Source organism: Mixophyes fleayi, unplaced genomic scaffold (genome assembly GCF_038048845.1).
Source record: "Mixophyes fleayi isolate aMixFle1 unplaced genomic scaffold, aMixFle1.hap1 Scaffold_376, whole genome shotgun sequence".
Lineage (NCBI taxonomy): Eukaryota > Metazoa > Chordata > Amphibia > Anura > Limnodynastidae > Mixophyes > Mixophyes fleayi.
In genome coordinates this window covers 30,708-43,288 of record NW_027447745.1, presented here as the reverse complement: position 1 = coordinate 43,288, position 12,581 = coordinate 30,708, and the positions used below count along the sequence as shown (strand labels likewise).

The window sequence follows — 12,581 nt, the reverse complement described above, 5'->3', positions numbered from 1 at the left end:
GGACTGAGGTGAGAGGTGGAATAGAAGATGTGTAGTAGAGCCAGGATAGAGGGACAAGAGCTGGACTGAGGTGAGAGGGGGAATAGAAGATGTATCGTAGAGCCAGGATAGAGGGACAAGAGCTGGACTGAGGTGAGAGGGGGAATAGAAGATGTATCGTAGAGCCAGGATAGAGGGACAAGAACTGGACTGAGATGAGAGGGGGAATAAAAGACGTGTGGTAGAGCCAGGATAGAGGGACGAGAGCTGGACTGAGGTGAGAGGGGGAATAGAAGATGTGTAGTAGAGCCAGGTTAGACGGACAAGAGCTGGACTGAGGTGAGAGGGGGAATAGAAGACGTGTAGTAGAGCCAGGATAGAGGGACAAGAGCTGGACTGAGGTGAGGGGGAAAATAGAAGATTTATTATAGAACCAGGATAGAGGGATGAGCTGGACTGAGGTGAGAGGGGGAATAGAAGATGTGTGGTAGAGCCAGGATAGAGGGACAAGAGCTGGACTGAGGTGAGAGGGGAATAGAAGATGTGTGGTAGAGCCAGGATAGAGGGACGAGAGCTGGACTGAGGTGAGAGGTGGAATAGAAGATGTATAGTAGAGCCAGGATAGAGGGACAAGAGCTGGAGTGAGGTGTGAGGGGGAATAGAAGATGTAACATAGAGGCAGGATAGAGGGACGAGAGCTGGACTGAGGTGAGAGGTGGAATAGAAGATGTGTAGTAGAGCCAGGATAGTGGGACAAGAGCAGGACTGAGGTGAGAGGGGAATAGAAGATGTGTGGTAGAGTCAGGATAGAGGGACGAGAGCTGGACTGAGGTGAGAGGGGGGAATAGAAGATGTGTAGTAGAGCCAGGATAGAGGGACAAGAGCTGGACTGAGGTGAGAGGGGAATAGAAGATGTGTGGTAGAGCCAGGATAGAGGGACGAGAGCTGGACTGAGGTGAGAGGTGGAATAGAAGATGTGTAGTAGAGCCAGGATAGAGGGACAAGAGCTGGACTGAGGTGAGAGGGGGAATAGAAGATGTAACGTAGAGCCAGGATAGAGGGACAAGAGCTGGACTGAGGTGAGAGGGGGAATAGAAGATGTAACGTAGAGCCAGGATAGAGGGACGAGAGCTGGACTGAGGTGAGAGGGGGAATAGAAGATGTAACGTAGAGCCAGGATAGAGGGACGAGAGCTGGACTGAGGCGAGAGGGGAATAGAAGATGTGTGGTAGAGCCAGGATAGAGGGACAAGAGCTGGACTGAGGTGAGAGGTGGAATAGAAGATGTGTAGTAGAGCCAGGATAGAGGGACAAGAGCTGGACTGAGGTGAGAGGGGGAATAGAAGATGTGTGGTAGAGCCAGGATAGAGGGACAAGAGCTGGACTGAGGTGAGAGGGGAATAGAAGATGTGTGGTAGAGCCAGGATAGAGGGACGAGAGCTGGACTGAGGTGAGAGGTGGAATAGAAGATGTGTAGTAGAGCCAGGATAGTGGGACAAGAGCTGGACTGAGGCGAGAGGGGAATAGAAGATGTATCAGAGCCAGGATAGTGGGACGAGCTGGACTGAGGTGAGAGGGGTAATAGAAGATGTATCGTAGAGCCAGGATAGAAGGACAAGAACTGGACTGAGATGAGAGGGGAATAGAAGATGTATCGTAGAGCCAGGATAGAAGGACAAGAACTGGACTGAGGTGAGAGGGGTAATAGAAGATGTATCGTAGAGCCAGGATAGAAGGACAAGAACTGGACTGAGGTGAGAGGGGGAATAGAAGATGTATCGTAGAGCCAGGATAGAGGGACGAGAGCTGGACTGAGGTGAGAGGGGGAATAGAAGATGTGTGGTAGAGACGGGATAGTGGGACAAGGTTTGAGCTAAGGTGAGAGGGGGAATAAAAGACGTGTGGTAAAACCAGGGTAGAAGGACTATCCTGGAGTGAGACTTCTATGGAGAGTAAGGTGTTTTATTTTGTTTTTTGTTTATAAACAATCATTGAGGAGTTTGGTAGAGTAACAGCAGATATGGATGTTGTGTTTCTTACCCACTAATCCAGGTGAAACTGTGGCTGCTTTCTGTCTTACTGAGCCATCCAGCGGGTCCGATGCAGCATCCATCAGAACTACAGCAAAGAAAAGTCCCTGTGGACAGTTTTATAGTCTCACCGGTGGGAAGCTCTGGATCAGGTGAGGACTTATTACAGTCTGTTGGTGAAGTACATAAAATATTTACTTTTTCAATAATTGTGACCTGGGGGTAACTGTATTGAGGTCGCTGGAAATTGTTGACTTTCCAGAGGAAATTTACAGCGGCGATGGCTTGTAAAGACAAGTTTACCTTTATAAGCCATCGCCACTTTAAATTTCCCCTGCAAAGTCAACGATTTTGGGCGACTTGCAGAAATCGGAAGTTAATACATTTACCCCCTGTTCTTTTACAGGTGCGACGTGTATCTCTAGTGATCCAGTTTAAATAAATTGAAAGCTAGTTCCACCCCAATATAAAAACACAACGTAATTTGTGGTTGCACAGGATGAACATCACAGTGGGCCTCATTTCATGTATGCTGCATTACCTGTAAAGATTGTGTTCCAAATAAAGTGTACTTACATGCGTGTGTCCAAAATACCTGAAATCCAGCGATATTTTTGTTGCGGGTATGCATATTACACCCCGGTGTTATTAGTGAATGCAAAAGTCTGGAATCCTCTTTCCTGTAGTGTTTCCAATGCATATAACAGGTAATGTGAGCAGACGGCCGTAATCTAACAGATGATATGTATAATATCGACACCATGCTAAAGGGTGAAATACTATCAGCTAGACGGGTCATTATGCAATCAGCCAATCAGAACCAGCTAGATAGTGCTGCCTGTGTCATCATCATGGATCTTAGAAACATGTGACGGCAGATAAGAGCCGCTTGGCCCATCTAGTCTGCCCATTTTATAACCTATGGTAACCTCAAACCATATTTGATCCTTAGTTCTTTGTACGGATATCCTTATGTCTATCCCAAGCATGTTTAGATTGCTCTAATGTATTAGCCCCTACCACCTCTGATGGAGACTATTCCACGTATCCACTACCCTTTCTGTGCAGTAGTGTTACCTCAGATTTCCTCTGAACCTACTTCCCCCCAGTGTCAGTACATGTCCTCGTGTCCTAATACTTCTCTTCCCCCCAGTGTCAGTACATGTCCTCGTGTTCTAATACTTCTCTTCCCCCCAGTGTCAGTACATGTCCTCGTGTTCTAATACTTCTCTTCCCCCAGTGTCAGTACATGTCCTTGTGTTCTAATACTTCTCTTCCCCCCAGTGTCAGTACATGTCCTCGTGTTCTAATACTTCTCTTCCCCCCAGTGTCAGTACATATCCTCGTGTTCTAATACTTCTCTTCCCCCCAGTGTCAGTACATGTCCTCGTGTTCTAATACTTCTCTTCCCCCCAGTGTCAGTACATGTCCTCGTGTCCTAATACTTCTCTTCCCCCCAGTGTCAGTACATGTCCTCATGTCCTAATACTTCTCTTCCCCCCAGTGTCAGTGCATGTCCTCGTGTTCTATTACTTCTCTTCCCCCCCAGTGTCAGTACATGTCCTCGTGTTCTAATACTTCTCTTCCCCCAGTGTCAGTACATGTCCTCGTGTTCTAATACTTCTCTTCCCACCAGTGTCAGTACATGTCCTCGTGTTCTAATACTTCTCTTCCCTCCAGTGTCAGTACATGTCCTCGTGTTCTAATACTTCTCTTCCTCCCAGTGTCAGTACATGTCCTTGTGTTCTAATACTTCTCTTCCCCCCAGTGTCAGTGCATGTCCTCGTGTTCTAATACCTCTCTTCCCCCCAGTGTCAGTACATGTCCTCGTGTTCTAATACTTCTCTTTCCCCCAGTGTCAGTGCATGTCCTCGTGTTCTAATACTTCTCTTCCCCCCCCAGTGTCAGTACATGTCCTCATGTTCTAATACTTCTCTTTCCCCCAGTGTCAGTACATGTCCTCATGTTCTAATACTTCTCTTTCCCCCAGTGTCAGTACATGTCCTCGTGTTCTAATACTTCTCTTCCCCCCAGTGTCAGTGCATGTCCTCGTGTTCTAATACTTCTCTTCCCCCCCAGTGTCAGTACATGTCCTTGTGTTCTAATACTTCTCTTCCCCCCAGTGTCAGTACATGTCCTCGTGTTCTAATACTTCTCTTCCCCCCAGTGTCAGTACATGTCCTCGTGTTCTAATACTTCTCTTCCCCCCAGTGTCAGTGCATGTCCTCGTGTTCTAATACTTCTCTTCCCCCCAGTGTCAGTACATGTCCTCGTGTTCTAATACTTCTCTTCCCTCCAGTGTCAGTACATGTCCTCGTGTTCTAATACTTCTCTTCCCCCCAGTGTCAGTACATGTCCTCGTGTTCTAATACTTCTCTCCCCCCAGTGTCAGTACATGTCCTCGTGTTCTAATACTTCTCTTCCCCCCAGTGTCAGTGCATGTCCTCGTGTTCTATTACTTCTCTTCCCTCCAGTGTCAGTACATGTCCTCGTGTTCTAATACTTCTCTTCCCCCCATTGTCAGTACATGTCCTCGTGTTCTAATACTTCTCTCCCCCCAGTGTCAGTACATGTCCTCGTGTTCTAATACTTCTCTTCCCCCCAGTGTCAGTGCATGTCCTCGTGTTCTATTACTTCTCTTCCCTCCAGTGTCAGTACATGTCCTCGTGTTCTAATACTTCTCTTCCCCCCATTGTCAGTACATGTCCTCGTGTTCTAATACTTCTCTCCCCCCAGTGTCAGTACATGTCCTCGTGTTCTAATACTTCTCTTCCCACCAGTGTCAGTACATATCCTCGTGTTCTAATACTTCTCTTCCCCCCAGTGTCAGTACATGTCCTCGTGTTCTAATACTTCTCTTCCCCCCAGTGTCAGTACATGTCCTCGTGTCCTAATACTTCTCTTCCCCCCAGTGTCAGTACATGTCCTCATGTCCTAATACTTCTCTTCCCCCCAGTGTCAGTGCATGTCCTCGTGTTCTATTACTTCTCTTCCCCCCCAGTGTCAGTACATGTCCTCGTGTTCTAATACTTCTCTTCCCCCAGTGTCAGTACATGTCCTCGTGTTCTAATACTTCTCTTCCCACCAGTGTCAGTACATGTCCTCGTGTTCTAATACTTCTCTTCCCTCCAGTGTCAGTACATGTCCTCGTGTTCTAATACTTCTCTTCCTCCCAGTGTCAGTACATGTCCTTGTGTTCTAATACTTCTCTTCCCCCCAGTGTCAGTGCATGTCCTCGTGTTCTAATACCTCTCTTCCCCCCAGTGTCAGTACATGTCCTCGTGTTCTAATACTTCTCTTTCCCCCAGTGTCAGTGCATGTCCTCGTGTTCTAATACTTCTCTTCCCCCCCCAGTGTCAGTACATGTCCTCATGTTCTAATACTTCTCTTTCCCCCAGTGTCAGTACATGTCCTCATGTTCTAATACTTCTCTTTCCCCCAGTGTCAGTACATGTCCTCGTGTTCTAATACTTCTCTTCCCCCCAGTGTCAGTGCATGTCCTCGTGTTCTAATACTTCTCTTCCCCCCCAGTGTCAGTACATGTCCTTGTGTTCTAATACTTCTCTTCCCCCCAGTGTCAGTACATGTCCTCGTGTTCTAATACTTCTCTTCCCCCCAGTGTCAGTACATGTCCTCGTGTTCTAATACTTCTCTTCCCCCCAGTGTCAGTGCATGTCCTCGTGTTCTAATACTTCTCTTCCCCCCAGTGTCAGTACATGTCCTCGTGTTCTAATACTTCTCTTCCCTCCAGTGTCAGTACATGTCCTCGTGTTCTAATACTTCTCTTCCCCCCAGTGTCAGTACATGTCCTCGTGTTCTAATACTTCTCTCCCCCCAGTGTCAGTACATGTCCTCGTGTTCTAATACTTCTCTTCCCCCCAGTGTCAGTGCATGTCCTCGTGTTCTATTACTTCTCTTCCCTCCAGTGTCAGTACATGTCCTCGTGTTCTAATACTTCTCTTCCCCCCATTGTCAGTACATGTCCTCGTGTTCTAATACTTCTCTCCCCCCAGTGTCAGTACATGTCCTCGTGTTCTAATACTTCTCTTCCCACCAGTGTCAGTACATGTCCTCGTGTTCTAATACTTCTCTTCCCTCCAGTGTCAGTGCATGTCCTCGTGTTCTAATACTTCTCTTCCCCCCCAGTGTCAGTACATGTCCTTGTGTTCTAATACTTCTCTTCCCCCCAGTGTCAGTACATGTCCTCGTGTTCTAATACTTCTCTTCCCTCCAGTGTCAGTACATGTCCTCGTGTTCTAATACTTCTCTTCCCCCCAGTGTCAGTACATGTCCTCGTGTTCTAATACTTCTCTCCCCCCAGTGTCAGTACATGTCCTCGTGTTCTAATACTTCTCTTCCCACCAGTGTCAGTACATGTCCTCGTGTTTTAATACTTCTCTTCCCTCCAGTGTCAGTGCATGTCCTCGTGTTCTAATACTTCTCTTCCCCCCAGTGTCAGTACATGTCCTTGTGTTCTAATACTTCTCTTCCCCCCAGTGTCAGTACATGTCCTCGTGTTCTAATACTTCTCTTCCCCCCAGTGTCAGTACATGTCCTCGTGTTCTAATACTTCTCTTCCCACCAGTGTCAGTGCATGTCCTCGTGTTCTAATACTTCTCTTCCCCCCAGTGTCAGTACATGTCCTCGTGTTCTAATACTTCTCTTCCCCCCAGTGTCAGTACATGTCCTTGTGTTCTAATACTTCTCTTCCCCCAGTGTCAGTACATGTCCTCGTGTTCTAATACTTCTCTTCCCCCCCAGTGTCAGTACATGTCCTCGTGTCCTAATACTTCTCTTCCCCCCAGTGTCAGTACATGTCCTCGTGTTCTAATACTTCTCTTCCCCCCAGTGTCAGTACATGTCCTCGTGTCCTAATACTTCTCTTCCCCCCAGTGTCAGTGCATGTCCTCGTGTTCTAATACTTCTCTTCCCCCCAGTGTCAGTACATGTCCTTGTGTTCTAATACTTCTCTTCCCCCCAGTGTCAGTACATGTCCTCGTGTTCTAATACTTCTCTTCCCCCCAGTGTCAGTACATGTCCTCGTGTTCTAATACTTCTCTTCCCCCCAGTGTCAGTGCATGTCCTCGTGTTCTAATACTTCTCTTCCCCCCAGTGTCAGTACATGTCCTCGTGTTCTAATACTTCTCTTTCCCCCAGTGTCAGTACATGTCCTCGTGTTCTAATACTTCTCTTCCCCCCAGTGTCAGTACATGTCCTCGTGTTCTAATACTTCTCTTCCCCCCAGTGTCAGTACATGTCCTCGTGTTCTAATACTTCTCTTCCCCCCAGTGTCAGTACATGTCCTCGTGTTCTAATACTTCTCTTCCCTCCAGTGTCAGTGCATGTCCTCGTGTTCTAATACTTCTCTTCCCCCCAGTGTCAGTACATGTCCTTGTGTTCTAATACTTCTCTTCCCCCCAGTGTCAGTACATGTCCTCGTGTTCTAATACTTCTCTTCCCCCTAGTGTCAGTACATGTCCTCGTGTTCTAATACTTCTCTTCCCCCCAGTGTCAGTACATGTCCTTGTGTTCTAATACTTCTCTTCCCCCCAGTGTCAGTACATGTCCTCGTGTTCTAATACTTCTCTTCCCTCAGTGTCAGTACATGTCCTCGTGTTCTAATACTTCTCTTCCCTCAGTGTCAGTACATGTCCTTGTGTTCTAATACTTCTCTTCCCCCCAGTGTCAGTACATGTCCTCGTGTTCTAATACTTCTCTTCCCCTCAGTGTCAGTGCATGTCCTCGTGTTCTAATACTTCTCTTCCCCCCAGTGTCAGTACATGTCCTCGTGTTCTAATACTTCTCTTCCCCCCAGTGTCAGTACATGTCCTCGTGTTCTAATACTTCTCTTCCCCCCAGTGTCAGTACATGTCCTCGTGTTCTAATACTTCTCTTCCCCCCAGTGTCAGTACATGTCCTCGTGTTCTAATACTTCTCTCCCCCCAGTGTCAGTACATGTCCTCGTGTTCTAATACTTCTCTTCCCCCCAGTGTCAGTACATGTCCTCGTGTTCTAATACTTCTCTTCCCCCCAGTGTCAGTACATGTCCTCGTGTCCTAATACTTCTCTTCCCCCCCCAGTGTCAGTACATGTCCTCGTGTCCCCTAATACTTCTCTTCCCCCAGTGTCAGTACATGTCCTCGTGTCCTAATACTTCTCTTCCCTCCAGTGTCAGTACATGTCCTCGTGTCCTAATATTTCTCTTCCCCCCAGTGTCAGTACATGTCCTCGTGTCCTAATACTTCTCTTCCCCCCAGTGTCAGTACATGTCCTTGTGTTCTAATACTTCTCTTCCCCCAGTGTCAGTACATGTCCTCGTGTTCTAATACTTCTCTTCCCCCCCCAGTGTCAGTACATGTCCTCGTGTTCTAATACTTCTCTTCCCCCCAGTGTCAGTACATGTCCTCGTGTCCTAATACTTCTCCCCCCCAGTGTCAGTACATGTCCTCGTGTTCTAATACTTCTCTTCCCCCCAGTGTCAGTACATGTCCTTGTGTTCTAATACTTCTCTTCCCCCCAGTGTCAGTACATGTCCTTGTGTTCTAATACTTCTCTTCCCCCCAGTGTCAGTACATGTCCTCGTGTCCTAATACTTCTCTTCCCCCCAGTGTCAGTACATGTCCTTGTGTTCTAATACTTCTCTTCCCCCCAGTGTCAGTACATGTCCTCGTGTTCTAATACTTCTCTTCCCCCCCCCAGTGTCAGTACATGTCCTCGTGTTCTAATACTTCTCTTCCCCCCAGTGTCAGTACATGTCCTTGTGTTCTAATACTTCTCTTCCCCCCAGTGTCAGTACATGTCCTCGTGTCCTAATACTTCTCTTCCCCCCAGTGTCAGTACATGTCCTCGTGTTCTAATACTTCTCTTCCCCCAGTGTCAGTGCATGTCCTCGTGTTCTAATACTTCTCTTCCCCCCAGTGTCAGTACATGTCCTCGTGTTCTAATACTTCTCTTCCCCCCCCAGTGTCAGTACATGTCCTCGTGTCCTAATACTTCTCTTCCCCCCAGTGTCAGTACATGTCCTCGTGTTCTAATACTTCTCTTCCCCCCCCAGTGTCAGTACATGTCCTCATGTCCTAATACTTCTCTTCCCCCCAGTGTCAGTACATGTCCTCGTGTTCTAATACTTCTCTTCCCCCCCCAGTGTCAGTACATGTCCTCGTGTCCTAATACTTCTCTTCCCCCCCCAGTGTCAGTACATGTCCTCGTGTTCGAATACTTCTCTTCCCTCCAGTGTCAGTACATGTCCTTGTGTTCTAATACTTCTCTCTTCCCTCCAGTGTCAGTACATGTCCTCGTGTTCTAATACTTCTCTTCCCCCCAGTGTCAGTACATGTCCTCGTGTCCTAATACTTCTCTTCCCCCCAGTGTCAGTACATGTCCTCATGTTCTAATACTTCTCTTCCCCCCCAGTGTCAGTACATGTCCTCGTGTTCTAATACTTCTCTCCCCCCCCCCCTAGTGTCAGTACATGTCCTCGTGTTCTAATACTTCTCTTCCCCCCAGTGTCAGTACATGTCCTCGTGTCCTAATACTTCTCTTATTTTGTAGAATGTTTCCCTCCTGCACCTTGTTATAACCCTTCATATATATAAAAGTTTCTATCATGTCCCCCTTATCCTTCTCTGCTCAAAACTATACATATTAAGATCTTTTAGTCTTTCCAGGTAAGTGTTGTGCTGTAGACCATGCACCATTTTAGTTGCCCTTCTTTCTAGAGTCTCTAATGTATTTATACCCTTCTGGAGATATGGCCTCCAGAACTGAACACAGTATCTAGATGAGGCCGTACCAATGACCTATACAGTGGTATTATTACTTCTTTCTGCTACTGATTCCTCTCCCTATACAACCAAGCATCTGACTTGTCTTCCTCATTGCTTTGTTACATTACTTACCTGCCTTTATGTCACCTGAAATAGTGACTCCTAGATCCCTTTCCTCCTCAGTAGTCTCCATTATAGTGCCGTTAATATTATATTTAGCCTTTGGACTGTTGAGACCCAAGTGTATGATTTTGCATTTTTTGGGCATTAAACTGTAGTTGCCCCTCTCTTGACCATTCCTCTAGTCTATCTAGATCAGTGTTTCCCAACTCCAGTCCTCGGGGACCCCTAACAGTCCATGTTTTCCATATCTCTTTGCTGGAGCACAGGTGTAATCATTACTAACTGACACATTGTGAAGGATCCACAGGGGGTATAATTATTTTACTTGTGACCTGGAGAATCTGCCCTGATTGGGGTCCCTGAGGACTGGAGTTGGGAAACACTGATCTAGATCATCAACCATTTGTTTTACCCCTCCTGGTGTGTCTACCATGTTGCATATCTTTGTGTCATCTGCATATTTTACCTTCAACACCATCTGCAATGTGTAACTCTGCCAGTGCAGATTCTTGCAACAATGCTGCAGCGCGTTTCGCCCCAAACACCGGCACACAGGTCGCAGCGCGCTGGACAGTTATAGAGTCAGAGAATGCTTCCAGCAGATGAAGATGTATTTTATTACAGCGATACAATGAGTAAAGTAAAATCTTCACACTTACAAACTTTTAGCATACAGACCTCAATCCGTGTTGGCATCTACGCATTTCAGGATTTTGTTTTTCGAAATTCCATCTGGGTTTAATGATAATTGCGATTTAGCTGCTTTTTTTAATGAAATTATTTTATGTATCTTCATTTTGGTGGTTTGTGTAAATGTTTTTCTATTTTTCAGTCTGGTTATTGCAGTAGGGGTGAGGGCTATATAATATATCTATGTACACATACTTGTCTGATCAGGAATTGTGGTTGGCTGATATGAGGGCGGTGCTCATGGGGAGGCCTTAGGACTCGGCTCTGATACCTGCTGAGATAAGTTACTATGAGCTATAATTCTGTACTCTCCTCTCTTTCAGCAATGGGGGTATTGCAGACTTATTTACTGTCTTTGCGAGATCCCAAGTTCCGGACCCGTCTAGTGGGGAGATGAGAGAGAAGATCACAGCGTTTATTGTGGAGAGAGGAGAAGGGGTGACGCAGTGAGTGATTGGGGGGCAGGGAGGGTACATACTGAATCCTCTGCCATCGCTGCCAGAGTCTAATGACTGTAAGCGGGTATATGATATACTGACATTGCAGACAGGGCAGCGTGGTGTGATCCGGATGGTAAAGCCTAATAAACAGCTCTTGTGTACTAAGAGCAAAGACAGTTCAGTGGTGATGGCAGCGATGTAGATAGTAAATAATAATCTAGGGTAGTTTATGGACCCTGAGGGGGAGATCCAATTCAGCCCGATGTGTCTGTGGAACATCCATGGAGATGAATCAATGTTCTGGCTGGAATCGCCGCTCCATAGAGGGTCGAGGGAAAAAGCAGAGATTCCCTACCGTAATGGCTGACAATGTGCACAGCCAGACTTCGCCGGTCATTGAATATTCATCCGAGTATCTGTATTCACTGAACCTATTTATCTCCACGACCCTGCTCTCCTCCTGCTGTAATTACACTGTCTCCTTCCTCTATATGTCTACATTATCTGTCTATGCAATTTCTCTGTCTCTCTCTCTCGCTGTCTCTCTCTCTCGCTGTCTCTCTCTCTCGCTGTCTCTCTCTCTCGCTGTCTCTCTCTCTCGCTGTCTCTCTCTCTCGCTGTCTCTCTCTCTCGCTGTCTCTCTCTGTCTCTCTCTGTCTCTCTCTGTCTCTCGCTGTCTCTCTGTCTGTCCCCTAACAAGTGTTGTGTCCCCTGTCACCTAGTGGCCCACCGGACAAGAAGCTAGGTATCCGGGCCAGTAACACGGCTGCTCTACACTTTGATGACGTCCGTGTCCCTGCGGAGAACGTACTCGGGGGTGAAGGTAACGGATTCAAGGTGGCCATGAACATACTCAACAATGGACGTTTCGGAATGGCTGCCGCCCTGTCTGGCACCATGAAAGGAATGATCCAAAAAGCAGTAAGTGTAGTGCCAACTGCCACCACTAGAGGGGGAGACATGGGAGCAGGGATGTATGTTGTAGTGGGAATGCTTATATGATGTAATAGGGAGGGGCTTTATGTATTGGGCAGGGGGTATATGGAGTATTAGGAAGAGTTAGAGGGAGGGGCTATAAGTAATAGGGAGGGGGTATATGGAGTATTAGGAAGAGTTAGAGGGAGGGGCTATATGGAGTAACATACAGTTATGTAAATGTGATATTGGGATGGGTGTGGTATGATTGGAGTACAGGGTAATATAATGCTTATTGTAGAGATTGCCTTTCTGACAACAGGTGGAACATGCCACCAATCGCACCCAGTTTGGAAATAAACTTCACAACTTTGGAGTCATCCAAGAAAAGCTGGCACGCATGGCAGTCCTACAGTATGTTACCGAGGTACCGTATTCCTATCCGTGTCCCCAGTGACAGTCCTGTGTGTATGTATATACACACATACATACAGGAACTAACCTCTCCCTTTCTCCTCCAGTCTATGGCATACATGATTAGCGCAAACATGGACTCCGGAGCAAAGGACTTCCAGATAGAAGCCGCGATCAGCAAAGTCTTTGGTTCGGTGAGCGTTCTTGTGAAGTCTGTAGGTTCAT

The 12,581-nt window shown here is 46.9% G+C and overlaps 1 protein-coding gene across 1 annotated transcript in view; it reads left to right on the top strand.

The window, feature by feature from the left end:
• ACADVL (acyl-CoA dehydrogenase very long chain) overlaps positions 1–12,581 on the top strand; it is a 47,753-nt gene that overhangs the window by 27,088 nt on the left and 8,084 nt on the right. The window contains exons 8-12 of the mRNA XM_075194452.1: positions 2,031–2,160; positions 10,911–11,033; positions 11,750–11,948; positions 12,265–12,369; positions 12,464–12,550. Of these exons, the coding sequence (XP_075050553.1) occupies positions 2,031–2,160; positions 10,911–11,033; positions 11,750–11,948; positions 12,265–12,369; positions 12,464–12,550 (644 nt within the window). The remainder of the gene's footprint in view (positions 1–2,030; positions 2,161–10,910; positions 11,034–11,749; positions 11,949–12,264; positions 12,370–12,463; positions 12,551–12,581) is intronic.